At 31.3% G+C, this 24,894-nt stretch overlaps 5 protein-coding genes across 5 annotated transcripts; 4 read left to right on the forward strand and 1 right to left on the reverse strand.

The window, feature by feature from the left end:
- Positions 1 to 6,351: 6,351 nt before the first annotated feature.
- Positions 6,352 to 7,155, forward strand: OCT59_003242 (uncharacterized protein; the record flags this gene model as incomplete). The annotated part of the gene is made up of 2 exons (XM_066145485.1): positions 6,352 to 6,644; positions 6,723 to 7,155. 2 exons carry the CDS (start codon positions 6,352 to 6,354, stop codon positions 7,153 to 7,155), a joined length of 726 nt encoding a protein of 241 aa, XP_065996206.1.
- Positions 7,156 to 8,075: 920 nt separating this feature from the next.
- On the forward strand, positions 8,076 to 9,075 carry OCT59_003243 (uncharacterized protein; the record flags this gene model as incomplete). The annotated part of the gene is made up of 3 exons (XM_066145486.1): positions 8,076 to 8,300; positions 8,366 to 8,600; positions 8,942 to 9,075. The coding sequence occupies 3 exons, from the start codon at positions 8,076 to 8,078 to the stop codon at positions 9,073 to 9,075; spliced, it is 594 nt and encodes a 197-aa protein (XP_065996207.1).
- Positions 9,076 to 9,114: 39 nt separating this feature from the next.
- OCT59_003244 (uncharacterized protein) lies at positions 9,115 to 9,501 on the forward strand (the record flags this gene model as incomplete). The annotated part of the gene is made up of 1 exon (XM_025329258.2): positions 9,115 to 9,501. The coding sequence occupies one exon, from the start codon at positions 9,115 to 9,117 to the stop codon at positions 9,499 to 9,501; it is 387 nt and encodes a 128-aa protein (XP_025174496.2).
- Positions 9,502 to 21,861: 12,360 nt separating this feature from the next.
- On the reverse strand, positions 21,862 to 23,045 carry OCT59_003245 (uncharacterized protein; the record flags this gene model as incomplete). The annotated part of the gene is made up of 2 exons (XM_066145489.1): positions 21,862 to 22,126; positions 22,207 to 23,045. 2 exons carry the CDS (start codon positions 23,043 to 23,045, stop codon positions 21,862 to 21,864), a joined length of 1,104 nt encoding a protein of 367 aa, XP_065996208.1.
- Positions 23,046 to 23,849: 804 nt separating this feature from the next.
- OCT59_003246 (uncharacterized protein) lies at positions 23,850 to 24,690 on the forward strand (the record flags this gene model as incomplete). Its single annotated transcript, XM_066145490.1, has 7 exons — positions 23,850 to 23,869; positions 23,948 to 23,987; positions 24,068 to 24,097; positions 24,178 to 24,207; positions 24,396 to 24,422; positions 24,508 to 24,537; positions 24,619 to 24,690. The coding sequence occupies 7 exons, from the start codon at positions 23,850 to 23,852 to the stop codon at positions 24,688 to 24,690; spliced, it is 249 nt and encodes an 82-aa protein (XP_065996209.1).
- Positions 24,691 to 24,894: the final 204 nt, after the last annotated feature.

The raw sequence follows: 24,894 nt of genomic DNA on the forward strand, positions 1-24,894 counted from the left end.
AAAGTAATACAGCGACGGGTGCGAGAAAGCGCTAAATCAATAAAGGAGGAAAGGTCAGTTTCAAAATTATTATTTCTATCATCCAAATGGGCACGGATGGAGGAATCTTGAAATTCTTTTTCTTGAAGCAACTGAAGTCCACGTAAGGATTTTGATATAGTAGATAAATCATCAAGAAGTAATTTGAAGTTATCTTGTCGACATGATGAAAGAGAAGAGGGCAAAATAGGAATGAAAGTAAATACATTCTTATATAATTGTAAAATGTTTTGAAGTCTAATTAAATGAGTAGACCACTTATGTTCATGGGCAACAGAATAAGTTGAAGGATGTTTGCGCAATATACGTAGCGAATGCATCAGGCGATTTAAAAACCGATAATGTTGAGTTAAAATTTCCAGATCTTTAGGGACCTTAGGAGTATAATTGTTGCCAACTATAGAAGAAGGTAAAGTAGCGTTGCCAGCTTTAAGGATTCATGATTGAAGATATTCGCACATTTGGTTGATATGCAAGAAGGAAAAGGTTGAAGGTGAAACATCACATAAAGCATCAGTTTTGTTAGCGAATTCCGTCCATTGAATATCAGTTACAGAATCAAATTTGAAGACGCGACAGGTTTGACGCTTAAGTTGTCGAGTGCGAGCCAATTTGGTAGAGGCAAAAAGTAAAGACATATCATAGTATGTGATGATAGGGTTATGATCAGATGTGCAAATGTCTTGAGCATTAAAAATGCAAGCAGTAAGGGCATATCTTTTGAGGAGAGGGCAAGACCATACATAATCAACGCGAGTAATTTGGTCATTGCGATGAAAGGTACCTAAGGAGTTGGAAAGATTAATAGGAGTATAGTCTTCATATCCATGAGAAAGGAGATGAAAAAATAATCGGTGAATATGTTTTGAAGCAATTTGAGGTTGATTAAAGTAAATAGGATAGTATTTATCTAATGCATATTAAAATCGCCACAAACAGCATGGTAAAAACCAGCTTGTTTAGTAAGGGTAAGTTGTTGAATAAGCAAATCAATAGTGTCAGTGCGCAAAACACTTTCAGCAGGGGGAGGAATATAAATAACGAATATACGCAATTTAATATTGCCTTTAAAATATAAGTCAACAGAAAGCAAACGTGAAGAATGGGATTGAAAATCTTGTACATGTGAAGCAAGAGAATTTTCTATAAAAAGAGAAACACCACCAGAGGAAAGAATTTGTTTAGAAGTATCTAAATTAGAAGAGAACACAGTATAATTAGAAATGCGCTTGGATAAAAACTTCATTTGTTTAGGGTGAAGATGAGTATCAACGATACCACCAAAAGAAATATGTTTCAAGGAAAAGAAAGTAGAAATTTCATCTAATTTAGTCTGACCATGCATTTTAAGGCCGTTAACATTAAAGGAGGAAATATTGAATGAATTGGGGATAGGAGAAGTGTTACTAGAGGAAGAAAATAACAATTCATGTAAAAAAATTTCCGTAACATTATCGGGGTTGGGAGGGTTTCGTACAAAGGTGTCATAATTAAAATTATTGTCCGACATTAAAACACAATGATAAAAACAGTCGGGGAGTTAAAATTTTAAGAAGAAAATTAAACAGAAGAAGCTGAATCAGCTTGTTCCAGGGGAGCACCACCAAGGGAGCCAATGAATTGTTTGATATGACCAGTGAGTTGGTCCAATTTACTTTCAATAACGACTCTACTATTTTTGAGATCGTTAATTTCTTCTTGCGTGGAGGAGAGAGGGGTAAAAGGAGGAGCATTTGGGGAAAGGTGAGAAGGAGGGAGCGACGTGTTAGGAACAATAGTGATTATAGGCGAAGGTCGCATTAAAATACTTTTGGGGGGCAAAGAAGATTTAGTGGAAGACTGAATATTAAGCGGAACATGAGTAACAGGGGTATCTTCTTGCATGAGATCCGGTTCAAGCTCATTAGGCGAAGGAAGTGGATCGAGGCCAAGGTGTGATTCAATACGAGACATCTATTGATCAGCAAGTTCAAGAGCGGAGATGCGTTTGTGAAAGTTGGCTACTTCACATTGTAATTCACGCAAAAGGTTTAGAATGTTATTAGCATCATCAGGAGATAATGCAGAGTTAGGAGTTTGTCGGGGCGGGGGACGTGCTGTAGAACGAGAGGAGGAAGAAAAGGAGACTGATCGTTCTTTGCTATTATGGCGGGCACGTTGGGAGATATTGGGAGCGGGTTTGTTATGATTTTTATCATTATTAGTGCGGTCATGGGAAATGTTGTTATCACGTCCAGAATTGGAAGCAGATCGATCTTTAGATTTGGAGCGAGATCGGGAGCGAGAACGTGCATTAGCAGTCTTTGAATTGGAGCGGCGAGATTGATTGACATTAAAACGTTCTTTGAGTTTTGCAACAGGGTCGCAAGTGCGACTTCTGCCTCTAGTTTGTTTAAATGGGCAGAAATTCGGGGCGCAACCTAATTTGCCACATCTGTGACAAAGTTTATTAGTATTATCTGGGGAGGACCAGAAAAGTACATGGCCTTGGAAGCTAATAGTTTGTTCCATAGCAGCATCCATGGTTTCTTGGGAGTTGAAGGTGACATAAGCCCATCTTTTGGGTTTGTAAGAATTCAGAGAAAGTGGCACATTAACAGCTTTGGCGCCAAGATTACGAGTAAGAGGAGCCAAGTTGATATCCTTAAACATTAGGGGGAAGCTGAGTGAGAGTGCGACGTATTGACAGCGCGCAGCCTTTTGATCTACAGTATAGAAACATGGGGTGATTCTGAGGCAGGTGGAAAAACAGTATACAGCCCATTGATCGGTAAAATGAGCAATTGAATCAGTGTGATCATATACAATACGGGCTTGCTGGACTTTGGCATTGGGCCTGGAGAAGAGGCGGCAAGAGGTGATATTACCAAATTTTTTAAAATAAGCCAACAAGTTGTCCTTTTTAATGAAAAAAGGAATATCGGTAACTTGGATGGCCCGGAAATCTTCATTGGATCGGAGTTGGCGAGGGTCATGTGCATGAAAGATTAAGTCAGGGAACTCAGAATGAGTGGAACCAACGCACAAATCGCGTGCTTCAGCGGTATGGAAGTGGATAACGAGGCGTTTGGCTTCACCAGAACCAGTCATACGCGCTTTTCCAGTAAATGACTCGTAAGTTTCTAAAAAAAGGTTATTAACAGCCTCAATAAGGGCTTTATTGGTAGGGAACTTCTTAAGAGATTCAGGGGCAGCATTCGGCGCAGCCGCAGCCTGAAAATCATCTCTGGTTATGGCGAAGGTCACCACTGGATCTGAAGTATGATCGTCATCTGGAACACCATTGGTATCAAAATTGGGTGATGCGTTAGGGGGTTGTTGCAAGTCTTTGTTTGAAGGTGCATGCATGGACGCGTCTACATTTCCAGAAGACGCGACGTGACTTGGTGCAGTTGGCGCAGCAGATTTTTTCGGGAAGGAGGTCAAAGTATTTTCGCCAGAGATATTTTGTTGAGGAGAAGAGGAAGGTCCATCTACTCCAACGTCAGCTGTCTGGTCATCGGCAACGTAGTCTTCTTCCATAGAATCTTCAGTAATCGTACGATTACGTTTCTGCTGGACAGTATTTTCACCATCGGAGCTTGAGTTATCAGAGTTATTATTATTTTTTCGTTCTTGACGGGAAGCTTTCCTACTGTTAGGGTTATGACTTCCACGGCCTCTCTTGGCATAGTTACCAGACATAGTAGAGGGCTTTGAGTTGGGAATATATAAAATATAAAATTTTATTAGTAGCTTGTATTATTTTTTAAAAATAATAAAAAATTATTATCGTCGGAAATTTTCGTTTTTGAAAAATTCAGGAGAGAGTTCACTACTAGTCAAAAACCAATATATCGGGTAGCAGATATATATCAGATATGTACCCGATATGTGTAATATTAATGCAGAAAATCAGGTACCCGATATGTGTAAGATATGTGTAAATATATATATCGTCTACATATCATATACATATTATATATATATCGGTACCCGATATGTATATGATATATATATTTACATATATTTTACACATATCGGGTACCCGATTTTCAGCATTAATACTACACATATCGGGTACATATCTGATACATATCTGCTACCCGATATATTGGTTTTTGACCAGTATTAATCCTAGAAATGCGATTTTACAACCATTAGATTCGTCTTGCTGAGACGATTCCAATAAGCTATATTTCATTTTTTTCTGATCACTGGATTAAAAGTTAGCAAACTGCCTGATTGGTGACTGATTGATGCCTGATTTTTCACTTTTCGACCTGTGTAATGTTTGTTAAATATAAATATAAAAAATTTGAAGGTAATGTTTTACCTTCAAAACTAACGTCCAAAACCATTCTTTGGCGTCCAGCCAGGACCTAAAAAAAAATAAAAAAATGAACGTAAGTAACGTTTGTTAAATAATAATATAAAAAAAATAATTCAAAAGTAAAGGTTTTACATTCGAAATTAATGTCTGGAGCCATTCATTGGCATCCAGGACCTATAAAATATAAAAATGAACATTTAGTAATGTTTGTTGAAATAAAATTAAAAAAATAATTTGAAGGTAAAGTTTACCTTCGAAATTAGAGTCTGGAGCCATTATTTGGTGTCCAGGACCTAAATAAAATATAAAAACGAACGTTTAGCGACGTTCGTTAAATGAAGTTAAAATATAAAAAAAATGAACATTTACTACTGTTCGTTAAATTAAAAATATAAATTAAAAAAATTCGAAATGAAGTCCAGAGCTGTACTTTAGCTTCCAGGACTTAAAAATATGAAAAACGAACATTAGTGGCGTTTATTAAATAAAAAAAATTATTTATTAAGATTCAGAAGTTAACATACCTCCGAATTTTAAAATCATCAATAGGTTCCATTTGGAATCTATAATATATATTGTTTTTTTAAAAAAAATAAATTAAAGATTTGGAAGTAAAGCATACATCCGAATTTCAAAATCATCGATAGGTTCTATCTGGAACCTATATAATATAATAAAAATTATTATTTTTTTTTTAAAATAAATTAAAGATTCAGAAGTTAATATACCTCCGAATTTTAAAATCATCAATAGGTTCCATCCAGAACCTATATGATATAAAAAAAAAATTTTTTTTTTTAAAAATAAATTAAAATTTGGAGGTAAGCATACCTCTGAATTCCAAACTAAATCATCGATAGATTCCATCCAGAACCTTATAAGGCCAAATAAATAAAATAGTTAGTTTCTTATAAAAATAAATAATAAAATTTGACACGGCTGCCTGGAAAAAAAATTTATTTTAAAAAAAAATTTATCCAATTTCTGAAAGATGATTGGTTAGCTCTGTGAATAAATTTTTCCCCCACCTGGTGACCCAGGCTCAAAATTTTATAATTTTTTATTCACCCAGCGACCCAGATAAAAAATTTATTAAAAAAATGAAATTTTTTTCCACCCGGTGACCTGAGAAAAAAAGTTATTACAAATAAAAAACTTTTTTCCCACCCTTTAATTACGATTAGATGTTGAAATAATCTTTTTTTTAGCTAAAGCTGCTAAATTTCTAATGGTAATAGTTTAGTCTTTCCTTTTTTCTTGTCTATTGAAAGTTAAAATAAAATTTAAAAAATGCCTTCTGTAAGTGTAAAAGTTACATTAAGTAGTAGAAAAGAAATACTTAGATGGCAGATACATCTTGTTATTGAAAATCCTTCATTGTATGATTTTTTTCGTTCATTGGCTTCTGGACAAATCTCATCAGGAAGTTTTTATCAATAAATAAAGATTATCATGATTTTTTATTAAAAGCAAAAGTAGGAAATTCGATAAAAAGGGAGTTTGTTGATGTTAATATTCAATGTGAGCTTAATGAAATTTTACAGACTTTTGGGAATTTTATTTTATTTGAGTTACAAATTCCAGAAGACTATCAACCATCTTCTATACAAAGAGAAAACAATGCATTTAAAGTGCTTATTTCTAATTCTACTCAACTAGCTTTGCCTTCCTTCAAATTACCAAAAAAGCCAAACAAAAAGGATTTATTGCGCCAGGACTTGGTTGCATAGATAAAAAATAATGGTGGAGGTTAGAAAGGAAAACTTGCTGCAGAATCAACAGGAAAATCTTTTATAAATTATTTATGGAATTCTATATGGTATGTAGATATGTGTGGTGTTGAAAAATTAAAAGGAAGGTCAATATATCCCTCTAAAGAATTTGAAGAATTTTTTAATAGATCAGATCCATCAAACTATAAAAATGCTAGGCCAAAGTTTAATTATGATTGTTTAAATCGACATGCAAATTTACTTTTTGGACATTTGAATACGCCATAGATGGATAATTTCCAATTTACTTCAATTTATCCTGTAATAGAAAGATTTTCGAAATGTTTGAATGAATATTCCACATATTTAAAAGAACAAGATATCAAAATGAGTGAGAATCATAATCTATCAATTCCAGTTAGATCAATAGATGATTTAATTAGTGTGAAAGTTTATGACAGAATTCAATTTAATTCTAACTCTTATAATAGACAAAAATATGCAAGTTTAAATAATAAGTTGTCTACTATACCTTGCTGGGAAGTGATGGATGTTGAACCGTTTGTACCTTCAGAACCAAGGTAAATAGTGTGAAAATGAATTTAAAAATTATTGTTTATGCTATAAATTAAATTACTAAATAAAAATATATTACTTAGCAAAAAATACACGTTTATTCACAACTTACCTGAAAATATGTGTCAAAAATTTGGTATTTTTCGTTATTCATCTGGTAATAATGCATTTAACGCATGTTTCCTGTGGCGTGTTGATGAAAGTCTAAATAATGAAGAAATAATGAACAAATCCTATACAATTTGTAACTGCTTAAAAAGTGAAATGCCAACTTATCATATACAATTTATGCGTAAACAATTCCAACACAAAGCCGACTTAATTTTGGATATGCCAACCAAATATCATCAGGCACGCGCTTTATATCAAGATTTAACTGGTAATTCCAGCTTAGCTACTAATATGACAGAAAAACAAATAATGCTAAAACAATTACTTATTAATGGAGATGACAAGGTAATAGTTGATTTGCGTAACTTAAACAAAGGTAGACCTGAACGCTATGCTGAGTTTTGAAAATATGTTGAAAAATATCTTGAAGAACATGTGGCAGTTGATGATAGGTGGCATGGAACAGTGGTACATTTATCACATGCAATATCAGTACGAGATTTGATTGCTCAAGTTACAAAAATTTGTCCACCTAATACTTCAGTTCCATCAAAACAATGGTTACGAATGCAATTTGGTCCTAATAATGAAACTGTAAAGGTATCTGAGTATTATACGGGAAGGCTAAATATTAAATATATGGTTCAAGCACGCCAGTTGCGAGTTGACCATCCTGATTTTCATTATGCATCAGCATTATTCCGATATGAAAGAGAAATGGCAGTCAGATATAGAGAATATTCCAATTTAATTTTTATGGATGATAAACATCGTTGCAAAGTTGGAGAACCAGGTTACCCTGTAGCTGCTGTAGAACAGGAAAATCAGTAATTGTAGCTAATGGAGCAACATTTGCTGTTGCTGACCATGATTTTACGAAATGTGGACTCATACCAAGTGTCATAATGCATGCCAAAATACCACAATTGATTGATGAATTATTTTATTGTGGTAAGGTTTATGTGGACTTAAAAGATCCAGTATTTGAACCATCAAATGCAGCTAGACATGCTACGGAACTCTATGAAATAGTAGCTAAAACAAATAAACCTTATCTGTTATTTTTATATACGGATGGTGGTCCAGACCATCAAGTAAAGTTTATTAAAACACAATTAGCATTAATTAGTTTATTTTTAGCATTAGATTTAAATTACTTAGTAGCTGTACGCACACCACCTGGCCATTCCTGGAAAAATCCAGTGGAAAGAATTATGTCTATTTTAAATTTAGGATTACAATGTGTTAGTCTTATGCGTTAAGAAATGGATGTGGAGTTAGAAGAAATCATGTTAAAATGTAATAGCATGAATGATATTAGAAAGATGGCAGAAAAAACTCCCAGTCTAAAAGAAGGTCTCAAACAAAACTTGAATCCTATGATTACTTTATTAAATGATGTATTTGAACAATTGCAATTAAAGGATGAAAATTTTAAAATCTTTGAAGATGCATCAGAGTTGGATATAGATATATTGTGGAATTCAATGCTTCAATTAGATCCTACATTAACTAAAGATGATAGAAATTGGGCAAATATAAAAAATAATGTTAAGTATAAAAATTGTAATTAATATACGAATTTAATTTATTTACTTTTATATTTTATATACAGCCAATTAGTAATTTCTTTAACCACTGTTGTCATTCGCATTCCTATTTTTTTTCAATAAAAAAATGTGGCAAAGATGACTGTGAGATTTGTTTACCAATTAGAAGTTCACAAGATATTTTTAATACATTAGACCATTTGCCTGATCCAGTTCCAGCAAATAATGAACATTATAAAAACTTTAGTGATGTTTATCATATGGATACCAGTGAATCATATTGTCCATCCATACAGGCACGTAAAGCAAAATTAGACAAATATAAAAAAAAACAAAGGCGTGATAAGCAAATGCCATGGACAGGAAATGCACAAAGAGCTATACATGCCACCCAAATTATTTTGGATTGCTGTAATTATAAGTGAAATCCCAAATTCAATTATGGCATCCCAAATTATTTTGGCACTTTACATAGTAAATTATATATAAACCGAATGAATTATGGCATCCCAAATTATAATTATGGCATCCCAAAATAATTTGGGCAGCATGTATACAAAGAGCAAAAAATGTAGGCATGACTGTAACATGTATAGATTGTAATAAATCAAGATGTTTATATGCTTCAAAAAAAATTACAGAAGATGAAAAGAAAATTTTAATGGCACACCTTGATACAGTATGTTATACATGTGGTACCACCTTTTCTCAAAATGATAATGGTTTTAAAATGGAATTGGAGGATGATTCTTTAGAAGAATCATCTCGAAAATGACATAGAGAAGAGTTAGATTGTGATAACATTTTGTCTGATATGGAATCAGCAGAAGAGGAAGAGGAAGAGACAGAAAGAGATGAAAGCCCTATCCAAGTAGAAGACAGAGACATATGCACTAAGCGAAATGATATGAATCAAGAGTTAAAAAATATTTTATCAAAAGTATTTGTAAATGCTTCGCTAGAGTGTTATGATGAAATGGAAAAGGCTTATTATTCAGCTAATTTTCTACCTGTATGTTTTAACTGTGGTTCATCTGAATATATTACGCCTGTACCTGAAAAACAATATTCTTACTGTGAAGCGTACACCACAGATCTAAACGTATCGATTAAAACAGGTAAAGGATTAAATTTTTCAGATAGTACTCAATCTCAGAGACTTCAGAGCAAAAGAAAAGGGAAAAAAGTGAGAAAAGATTGATGATATCATATACGGAAAGGGAAAAATGCTGAGATATATTATATAATTATAATAGCAATTTAGTGATATCGTAAATAATAAATTTTATTACCATTAGCATATTAATATATTAATAATAAATATATATAAAAATTTTTTTCTAAGACAATATTTTACATCCAGCCGGTGTTATATGACTAAAAAAAATAAATTTTTTTTTCATTACACGACATTCACATGACCCGCACGGGGATAAGAAACTAACTATTTTATTTATTTGGCCTAATATGAAAAAATTATTTTTTTTTAAAAAAAAAAAAAATTAAGTTTCGAAACCATCAATAGGTTCCATCTGGAACCTGTAATATATAAAAAAATTTTTTTTTCTCTAAAAAAAATTAAAGTTTCAGAGGTGATATACCTCCAAATTAAAAGTGACAATAAGAACTTTTCTTGACTTATGAACTGAACGTTAACTAACATTCATTAAAAAAAATTTTTTTTTTCAAAGAAGAAAAAAAAGGAATACGACTCCTTTTTTAGTTCTGATTTTCCTGCATGTTGCAGATTATGTGCCGAATGTTGGACAAATTTGCCTTAAAGACTCCGAACCTTGCAAAAAATTTTTCTGATAAGCTTCGAAGCTTAAAAAATAATAGAAATATTTTTTCTTTGGAATCTTTAACAGATTATTTCCTAAAAGGTGTTGTAGAAAAAATTATTTCACAAAATTTTTTTCTTTAGTAATAAGTGTTGTAGAAAAAATTATTTTTTTAAAGTTTTGTAAAGTTTTTTTTTTTAAAGAGTATTGTAGAAAAAATCATTTAGGTATTAAATCAAATTAGAGTTAATTAAAGTTTAAATATTAAATCAATGATGAAATTGCAGATCGAACTGATATTTTAATGAAAAAAAAGCAAAAATCTGCAAAATTGCAGACTTCACATAAAAAAAAGCAGAAATCTGCAAAATCGCAGATTACTGCAGAAATTCATACATAAAAAATTGAAAACTTGCAAAATTGCAGATTATTGCATAACTTTGTAAAAAATAAAAGCAGAAATCTGCAAAATCGCAGACTTCTGCATAAATTCACAAAAAAAATGCAGAAATTTGCTAATTTTACAAATCTTCACAGTTCTGCATCTTAAAAAATTTCCTGATGTATATAATATTTTCAGGTTTATTCCTTTTGTTCTCAAAAGATTACAAATAGATGCATAATAAATAGCACCAGCACTGTGTTGAGTATAGGTGAAAGGTTGAAATCAATCAAGATTAAAGAAAAGGCCCAGATGTATTGTCGCAGTTTCTGGTGTAAAGAAGGTATCACCATTAAATGGGAAAGTTTTCTATACCTTACTATCATAAATATCTGAATAGGTATTAACCCCTCCTCTTTGAATTCCTGATAATTCCAGCATATGTATAACATACTTAATTGCTGACGAATATTTGGTTTAGGGTAAATCATACGAGGTATAGCAATTATTTCACCCTTTCTTTTTTTAAGAATAGAAAGTGGATTGTTGCATTTATTACAACGACTAGGTACTGGATTATTTGGGAATTCTTTATGTAGGCAATTTGCAATAGCAGCTTTTCCTTCTTCTTTATATTCAATAATATTTCTAATATTATACAATTTATGACAATTGTTGCATAAAGCTAACTGCATTTTTAGTTGAAAGATATTTAACATTTTTTTTGCAAGATATAAGGATGCTGGAAAATTTTTAAATTGTGATTTATCTAAATGAGTAAATACAATATGTAAGAATTTTATTAATACTTCAAGTGCTATATCTGGAAGTCTAAATCTTTATTGAAATTTAAATACCCATAGAATAATTTCAGTTTCTATGGAGTCATTTAAACTTTTTATCACAAATACTTCATCATTACCAATTTTAGGAGATGAAAAAAATTCTTCTATATCCTCCTCCTCCTCCTCATCATCTCCATCATCATCATCATCATTTTCTTCTTCATTATAATCGCCTTCATCTTCACCACCATTATTTTCAGCACCATTATTCTCATCGCCATCATCCTTATCACCGTCATTTTCATCACCGTCATTCTCATCACTGTCATCCTCATCACCGTCATCCTCATCATCATCATTTTCTTCTTCTTCATTGTAATATATATATTCATCATTATCCTTATTTTCATTAGGTGCTAGAACATGAAAATAAGAAGGATTTGGCAATAATGGTGATGATGAAAATAATGTATGTATGTTTTCATTATTATTTGGTTGAGTATCTTCATTGAAAGGATTAAAGCCACTATTATATTGGGAAGAATCAAGATTAGAACTTGATGCCCTTTTTCGCTTTTTTGTAAAGTTTACATCTTAAATAATGATTAATCTTTTTTGTTTTCTTGCTGTAATAGACTAATAGTATCTTCCTGATTTTTCCTAGTATCCTTTGAGTTCCACAAACTTTCATCATTTGTATGATTTTCTTGAGTGCGAAAATCAATCTCTGCGCCGTCACAACGAATATAGTGGCATGGATACAAATACCTTTTTCTGGGTTTCATTAAATCAGCCATTTTTGGTTTTTTTGATTTTATTGAATTGGCTGTTTTAGATTTTATTAAATCAGATACAAAGGTAGAGATTTCAATTTTAGTTTTTTTGAATTTTATTAAATCAAACACGGAGGCAGAAGTTTCAATTTTACTTTTTCTGGATTTTACTAAATCAGAAACAGAGGTAGAGGTTTCAATTTTACTTTTTTTGTGTTTTACTAAATCAGACACAGAGTTAAAAGTTTCAATTTTACTTTTTTTATTATTCATTTTGTATTTTATGAAATAGCTAAGAAAGTTAAGGTTACAATTACTTAAATGAAGTATGCTTATTAAAAAATTTTCAAAAAAATTATCAATTCAATTTTTCCAAAATCAGGTTCTTCAATTACTTTTTTAGGATCAGGAACAAGTTCACGTTCAATTCTTCAATTTTGTGTTCAACCTTTCTTTTAGAATCAGATACACGTTCAATTATTCCTTAAGATTAAGATTAGTTTCACGTTTAATTCCTATTTCAAAATCAGTTTCACGTTTTTGGTAAAATAAAATAAACATTTAATTATTCTTTTAGATCAGATTCACGTGCAGTTCTTCAAAATCAAGTTCACATATCTTGCGTTATTCATTTGTGTAGTCAAATTTTAACAACTTCGAAATCTATAAATTTGCACACAAATCTTTTTTCACAAATTCCTTTTCTCAATCAAAGCAATCAAAGTAGGCAATGATGGATAGTGATCAAGAATCTAGCTCCTCATCTTCCTCATCATCTTCTACCTATTCATCTTCGTCTTTGTCAGACAATGCTATTCATTTGAATCAAAACATGTATTGAACAATTAAAGTAAGTATGTTTTTATTATCTGTTATTGAATTTTCCCAAATATTTATGTTTATTTATTATTTATAGAAAGAAGTCTTTATCTGGGTAGATTCTGAATTAAAGAATATATATGAGATCGATAATGAACGTACGTGGCTTGAGCAGAAAGAAACTATCATTACAAAATTACTTCCACCAGGACCCCGAACAATATATATAAAGGTAGGTTTTGAGTTTGCTTAACCAACATATAAAAATTTTTCCTATGTGAGATTTATTATTGCTTATTTGATACCATAATTTTTAAATAGTCAGATATAATTATGCGTAGCAGAGTATTAAATTATTAATAGTCAAATATATATTTGTGTAGCAGGATAGATTTTTTTAATATACAGTCAACCCCCTCTATAATCACACCCCTCGGGACCATTAAATTGTGTGATTATAGAGGGGTGTGCTTATAAATTATATATTCACGTATATATAAATTTTTAGTTTTGTGTGATTATATATAAAATCGTACTGTAATGTTGATTGCAGCACTAACACGTGATAATTGATTGCAAAAAAAATTTTCATCCATCCTATCCATCCATTTCCTTCGGAATTTTGTAAATTTTACACACGAACTTAAATTATTTGTATTAGTTACATAGATATATTTTATTATTCCTAATTACATCCAAAAACCTATTTATTATTACGATAAAATACTATATTATTATGATAAAATACTACAAAATTATATTATAAATGTTATAAATGTTATAAATGTTACTAAAACTAATAAAATCCATAGATATTATATTATTATTTTTTAAAAAACATATCAAGTGTACTTTGCCCTTTCGAATTAAACTCCTGAGTTCTAGCAATTCATAAATATTTTCTGAAAACACGCAAATCGTCAATATTAAATTCGGAATTATCTTGCTGTTCAAAATAATTAATAAACAATTTTAACCCACTGACTGCCTTTTTTACCGATACCAAAGGTATTTCATCATCCTCATCATCATCATCATCATTTAAATTTCCTCCTTCTTTTTCGAATTGTACTAAATTAACAATCTCTTCGTCAGTAAGATTTTCTTCAGTTGGAATTTCGTGATCAAGCATCTGAAAGTATTCTATAATATCATCAGAATTTGGCAAATTATCAAGAAAATCTTCAATATCATCACCATCTAAATCTGATTCAAGATCATCCTCATCTATATCACCATCATTATCGTCATCATAAGTTGGAAGTATACCTGTTTTGATCTAACAATTCCGAATTGTCTTCTGGGTAACGTTATTCCACCCTTCAGCAATGTAATCAATTGCTTCTTTAAGATTTAACTTGTTTCTAAGTATAATTATTAATATTAAAAGTAATAAATAGTGTATCTTATTTAATTAAAAACAAAGCACTTTCTATACTTACTCTATATGATCTATTCCAGAATCAAATTGACGAATGATATGTTTACAAAATTCCTTCTTGTACTTGGCTTTAAAACTATGAATAATCCCTGCATCCATGGGTTGAAGGTGTGCAGTTGTATTTGGTGGTAGATAAATGAGTTTAATATTAGTGAGATTAGGTATCATTTTTTTATTTTTACCATTTTTTTTTTGATTTTTTTTTTATTTTGATTTTGATTTGATTCTTGCTCACTATCAGAATTATTTTTGCCAGTATTTGTTGTTTCATCATCATCATTTTCCTCGAGTCTTATTGTATTAAAATGGGAACCTGCATTATCAATGAGAAGTAAAATCTTTCGATCCAATGTGCGAAAATAATTGTCAAGATGTCTTAACCATTCAACAAAAATATCAGATCTCATCCAAGCCTTTGAATTAGCTCGATATATAACAGGAAGAGCTGATTTGTTGAAATTTTTGAAGCATCGGGGATTGAGTGACTTTCCAATTACAAGAGGACGTAGTTTATGCGAACCTGTAGCATTAGCACAAAAAAGAATGAAAACTCGGCTTTTATCCTATAAAATAAAATAAATTTAATATTAAATTATGTGTTGAAATTTAAAAAATTTTTGTATGCGCAATGCGCACATTAACACTAAAATAAAACAAACCAATCATATTATAAAATAATTTTCTTACTTTTTTGCGTCCTGCAACTGCACCAGTACTAAGTGTTTGATTTGGCTCCATTCGAAAAAAAAGACCTGTTTCATCTGCATTATAAATGTCTTCTGCATCATATTTGGCTAAAAGTGCACGTAAACGCACACGTTCTGCTGGAAGACTTTCAATTGGAGCACTATTAGCTTCTCCTGAAAAATTAACTTTTTGAAGACCATTACGCAATTTAAATCTATACACCCAACCATTGGCACACTTTAATTGGTCATGAATATTTAAATTTTCAGCAAATTCTATTCCTTTTTGTTGTAATATTCCATCTGTTAAAGGAATTCCACTAGCTACTGCTTGTGAAGCCCACATTTGCATAGCTTTGTCAAGTTCTGGATATTGAACAGGCCGTTACCGAAATGTATGCGCAGTCTGTGAGTTAGAAAGAACTGCTAGCCACTTTTCCCGATCTTTCCATATTTTATTAATAGTTGTTCTTTGAATATCTAAGCCAGCATATTTTGTATTAAAAAAAGAAGCAACAGTAGCTTGATTTACGTTGGGATTTGCCACCATATATTCACAAATCTCCTTTTTTATATCAATACTAATAGCAGTACGGTTCTTGTTATTTTTTCCAAACGAATAGGCGGCATTATAATAAATAGTGAAATGTTAAACAAGTAAACAAGACTGCGCGAACTGCGCAAATTATGCAATTCGCGTCATGTATATTATATATTATTGCAATTGTACAACCTATCTTATCACGTGTTATGATGTGATTATAAATGGGGAAATTCTCTTATGTTTACTATAGTACGGGACCGATAATAAATGTGATTATGCTTATAACTAATACTGTGACTATAAAAGAGGTGTTTCTTATATAAAAAATTTGGGACTAAATAAAATGTGCTTAAATAAGGGGAGTGATTATATAGGAGGTGATTATAAAGGGGGTCGACTGTATATATATAATATAATATATATTTACATTTTTCACATTAAAAAAATTTAATAAAATATGTAAACAAAGTTATAAACATGTTTGTGTAAAAAAAATTTACTATTTTTAATACAAAGAATAAGTTAATTGTATACGTAATACAGGAATCATTTTTAGACGTGATTGTGTAAGGTGTTTTTGATAAAACAAATACGTGTCCGCGTAACATTAAAATTATAAATCATATACACGTCCGTGTAACAGTAAAAAAATATATATTAAAAATGAGAGCAAGAAAAATAAGCGTTTTTCTGTTTTTTTATAATTTTACACTATAATTTTTGTAATAATCAGTAAAAGTTATTTCATTTTTACTTAGAAAATTTTTTAAAAATATTTTTTTTAACAAATTTTACAGTAAATTTTAAAAATAAAAATTCCGCGTATTGGTGGCGTTACAAAAAACATGAATAAATCCATAAATATTTATTCAATCGTGATAAAAATTTATATGTAAGTAGATTCGAACCTGCTGAACAACTTTACTTAAGAAGGTTTTGGATGTTTCCTTTGACTAAAGTGCCTAAATTACGCCCTGAAGTCACAGAACAGATATACGAAATATTAATAAGAAACATTTATAAGTTGTAATATTACAAAAAAATAATAATAGCTTTATCCATACTTTATTTCAAAAATTTTTGTTTTTTTAGTTTTTTTTATATACATATTTTATAAAAAAAATTATATATAAATATATATATGTCATAAAATAAATTGCTTAGCAGTGTAAAAAATTTATGGGTTAGATAAAAGTTTGCTTAGCAGACATGAAAAATATTTGCTTATTGACCTTAGTAAATTTTGAATTTTTTATCTGACCTATATATATATTGTTCGGGGTCCTCTTCCACCGCTTTATAAGTTAGTCAACAAAAAATATAATGTTTCAAACAGTGATATCTTAAAGATGTTACATGGACATTGACGTTCACGCCGCCATGTAAGCAATATAAAGAAGCAAGGAGACGACAAAGTGAAAATGGATAGGAGGAGATTAAAGAAGAATTCAAGAACTATAGACGTTAGTAACCATTTTATTAATATGAAGTGGAAATTTAGTTAATTTTATTTAATTTTATAATTATTTATTATTATTAGAAAAAAAAAAGAAGAGCTCAAGCGGCAAACTATTTAATAGAAAATAATGATAAATACATTCATAGATACCCGGAGAAAGAGCTTGTATGAATTCTTAAGGAATCTGATTATCATTTAGAGGAGTGGAAGGAAACCAATTCTGATGAAGAAAATGATATAATTGGTGAAGAATCTGCTGTTAAAGAAAAGACAATGTCAATTCATATATATGAAACATGGTGGTGTTCTTCTGCAGTATGTACTATATATTTATGATTATTTTTTTTATTTTATTTATTTTATTTATTAATAGTAATTATTTATTAAAGCTTCAGCATTTATTACATGATCGGATTGATCTGACCGTTGAAAAACTGACGAAAAAACCTCGAATTCTAAAAATTAAAAGAGTTCAAAGATGTAAAACAACAACAAGTATGCCTCCAGTGGATACACCAAATTGGTGTTTGACCAACGAGGCTCTTAAAAGATTTAATCATTCAACAAATGAAATTCCAACATATGATTATAATACTGATCAAGATGAAGAAAGTGACGAATATCATAACGATGAATATGAAAATAAAAAAACAAAAAATAAAAAAAACAAAAAAAGCAAAAAAAAGGTAAAAAACATAAAAATAATAATATTATGATTAAATACTTTTATTAGGTTATTCTTATCAATTGGCATTTATACGAATTGATTAAAATAAAGTTGTATGTAAGATTAATTTGAACATTCAATCCAATTAATTTTAAAATAAAATATGTATATTTTTAATATTTTCGTCAGTTATTCGTGATATCAGAAAAAATAAAAAAAAATTGAAAATAAGGGGTTTTATATGAATAAATGATTATCTTTAATATTAAAATACTTTTTTTAGTAATAATTTTAATATACCTCTTTGAGGACCCCGGACATCACATATATAACTCACATTTGAGTTTTAGCAAATTCAATTAAAATTAGGTTAAACTCATAATTTTAGAAAGAGCAAATTGATTGAAAATTAATTAATAGTCATAATTATGAGTTTTAGCAAATTGTATTGATTTTACAAAGTCATATTTTATATTTGAGCAAATTGGTACTTTTTTTTAAATTTAACTTATCCTTTGTTTTTAACTTTATAAATAATATTTTTAAAAATATTAGTTTCAGGGTCCGGTCATATTTTGGCCAAAATTAAGCATAATGTGGGCCAAAAACCATCCGTTTAGTTTCGCAACATTTTATTTTTTAATAATTATTTATTTAATTTATTATTTTTATTAATTATTATTTTATCTATAATCTACATATTTTAATTATAAAAATTGGCAGTTTAATTTATATTAATCATTTATTTTTTTATTGATAACTAGCTGTAGCCCGCTGCTTCGCATCGGGTTTTTCAGGTCGGTGGTGCAACAACAATAAATTGAAACAATAAAAACGTGATAATGAAAATCTTAAAATTTGAATTCAATGTATACACATGACAATGATAATCTTCATACATACACATGACAAAGATAATCAAAATCCGAAAAAAGAGAAAAAAAAATCGATTATTAACTTATTAACTTGTACAATTTCGTACATAGGGTCACTTTTTACACAATAAATTTTCTCAGTGAAAATTTTCGTAAAAGGTAATAAAATTGTTATTATAAAATTCTAATATTATACAAAAAGACATACAATTCTTAAGCAAACACTTCCTTATAAACCACATTCTGAGTCTGACCTTTCTGAGATTTCACACTACTGTTATCTATATGAACCTTAATGTTCTGATATGAAGTGATTCTCGACAATGCAACATACAGTTGGCCATGAGAAAAAACTGGTTGTGGCAAATAAAGACCAACACGACTTAATGTTTGACCCTGAGCTTTGTTAATAGTTAGAGAAAAAGCCACACGAATGGAAAACTGACGTCGTTTCAGAATAAAAGGTAAGTTGCTGTCAGAAGGGCTTAGTGTCATTCGAGGGATAAAAACACGGCTGCCAACATGAGAGCCAGAGATAATTTCGGCCTCAATTACTTTGTTCTAAAGAGCTCGACAGATCAGCCTAGTTCCATTACACAGACCTTGAGATGGAGCTAAGTTTCGTAATAAGATAATAGGCGCTCCCACCTTCAACTTCAATTCACCAGGAGGAACATTAGGAATTTTTAAGGATCTTAAAAACTCAGGTGAATATACTTGAGGTTGGGATGTATTGCCTTCATCAGATAAATCTACAGAGTCAGCACTGGGATAGATTATTAAATCACTAGGTAATTGATCTAACACCAGCTCAGAAATCTTTTCAACATCAACATTTTTGGGCATCAAGATTGCTTTTCTGACCATATAATCCACATTTTCATAATTCTCAATCAAGCGTGAATAAACAAAATTGATAAGTGCTGGTAAACCTCCTTTAGCCATCACCAAATCAAAAGGTAAGTTTATACTATCTTCTGTACCAGGAACAATGTAATAATTACCATCTCCAATATCCAAAAGAAATTCGGCAAATTTCTTTTGCTTTATGGTCTCCTGTGGATCAAGATCTTGACGAAGTCTCATATTAATAGTTAATTTCATTACTCTCAAGTGTTTCCATAAAAAAGAGCGAGTCAAGCATGATGAGACAACTTCAGCTCTAAGGGAACATGGTATAACTGGTAAAACCTGCCTAAAATCACCTCCAAATACAAAAACCTTTTCACCAAAAGGCTTATCAACGCAAGTAATATCACGTAAAGTCCTATCCACAGCTTCAAAGGCGAACTTATATAGCATTGGAGCTTCATCCCAGATGAAAAGCTTAGCTGCATTAATTAAACGGGCTTCTCTACTTCTACGGAAAATGTTGCAGGTTGAAAGTTCATGTAATTTCAGAGGAATTCTAAAGCGTGAATGGGCAGTTCTTCCACCATCAATTAAAAGTGCTGAAATACCCAAAGAAGCTACAGCTAAAGCGATTTCTCCACAGGATCTAACAGTTGCCAGCAAGGTATTATACAAAAAAGTCTTACCGGTACCACCAGGACCATCAACAAAGAAGCAGGTACACGTATCATGAATAGAAGACAAAACAGCATAATAAATAGCTCGCTGGTCTTTATTCAGCAAAGGAACATTTTGATTTAATGCAGTTTGCAATAGTGTAATATCATAAGACATTTCTTCTCGAATCAGTTGGTTTAACGCATCAGGACCATTAAGAAATCCAAAGCCTCCCAAAAAAAGAGGTATATCAGGAAAATCGTTTAGTGATTTTGCATTCAACTGCAAGTAAGATTCCAATTGTCTCAAGGCTTCCTGTTTAACTGCATCATTTATATCACTATAAAGATCACGATTCTGATATAAAATGTCTTCACAAAGAGCAAGTTTATGATTATTCCACAGAATTTCAGATGCAGCGGGCTGACAAAAGATAAGAATGGTCGCAAAAAAAAGACGTAATTGTTAACCCATTCTTATATAACAAACATGCTTCTCTCAAACAGACATCCCATTCGGTATCATCTTGAAGAAGGCCTAAACGAATACAGGCTTCCTTAAAACTTGCACATACATGACCTTCAACTGTCCTCAAGTCATCAAAACTGGAAGCACCTCTTACATGAGTAAGCAACATTCGCAAATAGTAACGTTTACCTTCCGAAGGTTGCACCATATACAGTCTCCCAATCGCACGCGTAGCTGTTTTTCGTATATTTCACTTATGATCAGACAAATTCCAAGTATAATAAAGTGGAAAGTCAACATATTTGTAATTATGAGCAGCGGGATTATCAGCATTTTCTTTAAACCAAGCAACTAAGGTAGTTACATGAGAGTCAGCACGATCTATAACTTGATGCAAATTATCATCATTATGGAAAGTAATAAACTGCTTCTCAGGAAGATGAATCGCCAACCTTTGAACATTTGGAGAACGGCCATGCATCCTGTAATGAAAAATTCTTCAAATCGCCTCTAAAGACAAAATGTACCTCACGTCAAGATACATCTTTATCTTGTCAACGGGCTCTTTATCAGGTGGACGCAAGTCGGTAGCACTGTCAGGTTATGAGAGCGCAACAGTAGCTCGATCGTGACCTTTGTATATGTATTTATACAGGTATTTAATAGCCAAAACTGAATTACAGATTTCAACATTGATATGGGCGTCATATTTTTCTACCAATTCAACATTATGAGGAACCACCCATCGATTATCTAAACGGACGCCACGCCTAACTTCAACAAAAGAACCATTATCACGCCTATGGTAAAGAGGATATCCATCACAATTGTCCTGTGTGGAGGATTGAAAAGATTTTGGATAATGCTTCTGGCAGAACCCATCTTTCATACACGGAGCTGAAGGATTAAGTATACCACACGGACCATGCATCATAGATGATATAACGGTCTCGTAAGCAAGAGGGTGAACATTAGGATCAGGGATTTCTGCAGAAACAATTGAATCATAATCATCCGCAGAATGAAGCTTTGAATCTTGCGAAAGAATCAGAAAAATATGAGCATGCGGTAAACCGCGTTTCTGAAATTTGATCACGTAAACAAATGCGGCAACTTTACCGAGGCAGTGTTTTTCACATAAATCCTTTAACAATTCTCGTAGTTTTATATGAAAAACACGTGCCGTCAAGTCAGGTCTATCCATGGCAGTTTGATGTAACAACAATTTTCTTGTAACCTCTTGCCACTTGGGATTACATGTGAAGGTGACAAAAAGGTCAGGCTTTTCAAAGTGACTCACGATGGCCATAGCATCTTGATATAGTTGGTACATCTGACGCGGATCACCAATAAACGATGAAGAAAGAATTATTCAACGTCCAATATTTTGTCCAACGTGTCCAGCATCTCTATCATCAGCATCTCTGTCATCTGCATGTATGGCATCGGCAACTCCTTTATACAAATCCAAGCGAAGGGATGATTGATTAAATCTGAGATAATTCAAACGATGCTGTTCTATTTTTGAATACTGGTCTACAATATACTGCTGATACAAATGGCTAGCACATTGCAACCAATTACTGGGTCTAATCTGTAACCTGTAAGAATAGAATTGCATAGGAGTCACCATATCTCTTTAAGTATTTAATTGAGGATTATCTGTAAGCGGTATATCAAGATGCCATCCATCATCACCGTTTGGGAACAGCAGCACGTATTGAAGAGGATCATAGAAAGGATGCAATCGGATATTCTTTGTAAAGTCCCATCACGGAAGTTAAGAATAATATCCCGATTAGAAGGTTTAACTTCATAACCATCACCAACCATAATCGCAGCAACATCAGAAGCAGCGGGACCATTATAGCGGCAGGCATCATTCAATCGATCACAATAAATCCGCATCGAAATATCAGCTGAATCAGCATCATTTTGAAGCAAATCTCTCACTTGGCGAAAATTCTGGATATATGGGTTGTAAGTATCCAACATATTCTGCAAATTCTGCAATATTTTGGCATTCAGATCACGCATAATGCGAAGCCGATTGTTATTTTCATGATCGCTGTCATAGATATAGAGCTGAGCAAATACCGGTTTCTGTCCTTCATCCAGCATCAAAGATCCTATGCGATGATAAATTCGGCCATGGATTTTAAAATTCGATACACCTTGACCTTGAAAGCTTTCGTCAATATTAGCACCAAAAGAAGAGCATGCCAAAATTCCGTTGTAAGCTCTGATATTTTTTTGAAAACTTATTGCTTCCGAATGGAAGGAAGTATATAAATCAAGTAGATAAGGAGGAGGATCAAGCACAGGAGGTAAATGGACCTTGCCACCCGCACAACACATAGCAAACCTAGGAGAAGATAGGCTGCTGTTCCGATTCTTCTTACACAACCAAAATCTCGTGCCACAATGTAAACACGTTTGATCGATGATTTCCAGATCAAAACGCCCTCCATCAAATCTCCTTTGTTGGTGACATTCAACTCTCTCTCTTTGCAGTCTTCTTTTATGTGATACAGGAGTCTCGCTTGTAGAAGACATATTGGAGCAGTCAAAGAAAGATTAGCGTCAAGGACAAAATATAAGATAACATCGTGCAAATTGGGCAACGTGCATAAATTAACATATGAACACGTGAAGAAAAAGGAAATCAGGGTATCAGCACAACGGCATGGGGAAGAATACAACAAAACGAAGGATTAGCATGGTACAAATAAAAAAGATAATTAAAGCAATATTTTTTTTCGGATTACATTGGAAAAAAGTAGTTTTTTTCAAACAACTTTATTATAATCAAATTAAAATTTATTCAAAAAATTCATTTTTTTAAACAACTTTATTATAATAAAATTAAACTTGATTTGAAAAACATTAAAATAATCATTAACTACAAAAACGGTAAATCAACAATTTATACAATGTTATACACTTATAAATAAGCAATAATTAATTTACCAACGTTATTACTTAAAATATGTTTAAGGAACAGATAATGTTAACTAATTTTCTAGAAATAAAAAAAATAAAATAAAATAAAAAATCACTTTTAAAATGTTTATTTTTTACAAAAGGAACGTTTATTTTTTACAAAAGCAACACGAATTAATACAAAATTAATATATACAATCCTCTCTCGATATAACGAACCCTAGGTTCCAGCTGATCAGGGCTTCGTTATAAGCAACTTCGTTAACACTATAACGAATTATTCGGTATTGTATAATGAATTCTTCGGTATAGGAATATCGGTTATACAGATCATGTGACTTGTTGATCTGATTACCGATAATTTAACATTTTTTTTAATCTTTTTTTTATAGGGGTGCTTTCTAAACTTCAAAATAGATGCCTAGAATGAGAAGTAAGTGGGAACTGGGGGGTTTTTTATATTAATTTCGTTTAAAAACATTTACTAATGTTCTTTTTTTATTTTTTTATTATAGGGAACTTCCTGGACTTCGAAATGGACGCTTGAAACAAGAAGTAAGTGGGGAACTCGATTTTTTTTATTAATTTCATTTAAGAACATTTACTAATGTTCTTTTTTATTTTTTTTATTGTAGGGACTTCGAAATGGACGCTTGAGACAAGAAGTAAGTGGGGAACTCGATTTTTTTTATTAATTTCGTTTAAAAACATTTACTAATGTTCTTTTTTATTTTTTTTATTGTAGGGACTTCGAAATAGACGCTTGAGACAAGAAGTAAGTGGGGAACTCGATTTTTTTTATTAATTTCGTTTAAGAACATTTACTAATGTTCTTTTTTATTTTTTTTATTGTAGGGACTTCGAAATGGACGCTTGATGTTACGAAGTGTGGGACAACTCAATTTTTTCTTTTAATTTCGTTTAAGAACATTTACTAATGTTCTTTTATTTTTTTTATTGTAGGGACTTCGAAATGGACGCTTGAGACAAGTAAGTAAGGGGACAACTCAATTTTTTCTTTTAATTTCGTTTAAGAACATTTACTAATATTCTTTTTTATTTTTTTTTATTGTAGGGACTTCGAAATGAACGCTTGAGACAAGAAGTAAGTGGGACAACTCAATTTTTTCTTTTAATTTCGTTTAAGAACATTTACTAATGTTCTTTTTTTATTTTTTTATTATAGGGAATGCTTCCTGAAGTGTTCTATATAAAAATGTTTATTATAATTCCTTTTTTTTGTAGGAATGCTGTTTAACAATAACTGACTATATAATAAATAAATTATTAATGATATATTAATTTAACTAGGAGTGTCCTTACCCCTGTGATAAATATAAATTAATAACAATTCACATCGAATCCTAATACAACTGAATTAATGTAAATTAATGTAATTCTGCCTAAATATTAAATAAAATAGCCAGAATTATTAATCCCGATACGATCCCGATACAATCCT

The sequence above is a fragment of the Rhizophagus irregularis genome, chromosome 11 (genome assembly GCF_026210795.1).
Source record: "Rhizophagus irregularis chromosome 11, complete sequence".
NCBI classification, from domain to species: domain Eukaryota; kingdom Fungi; phylum Glomeromycota; class Glomeromycetes; order Glomerales; family Glomeraceae; genus Rhizophagus; species Rhizophagus irregularis.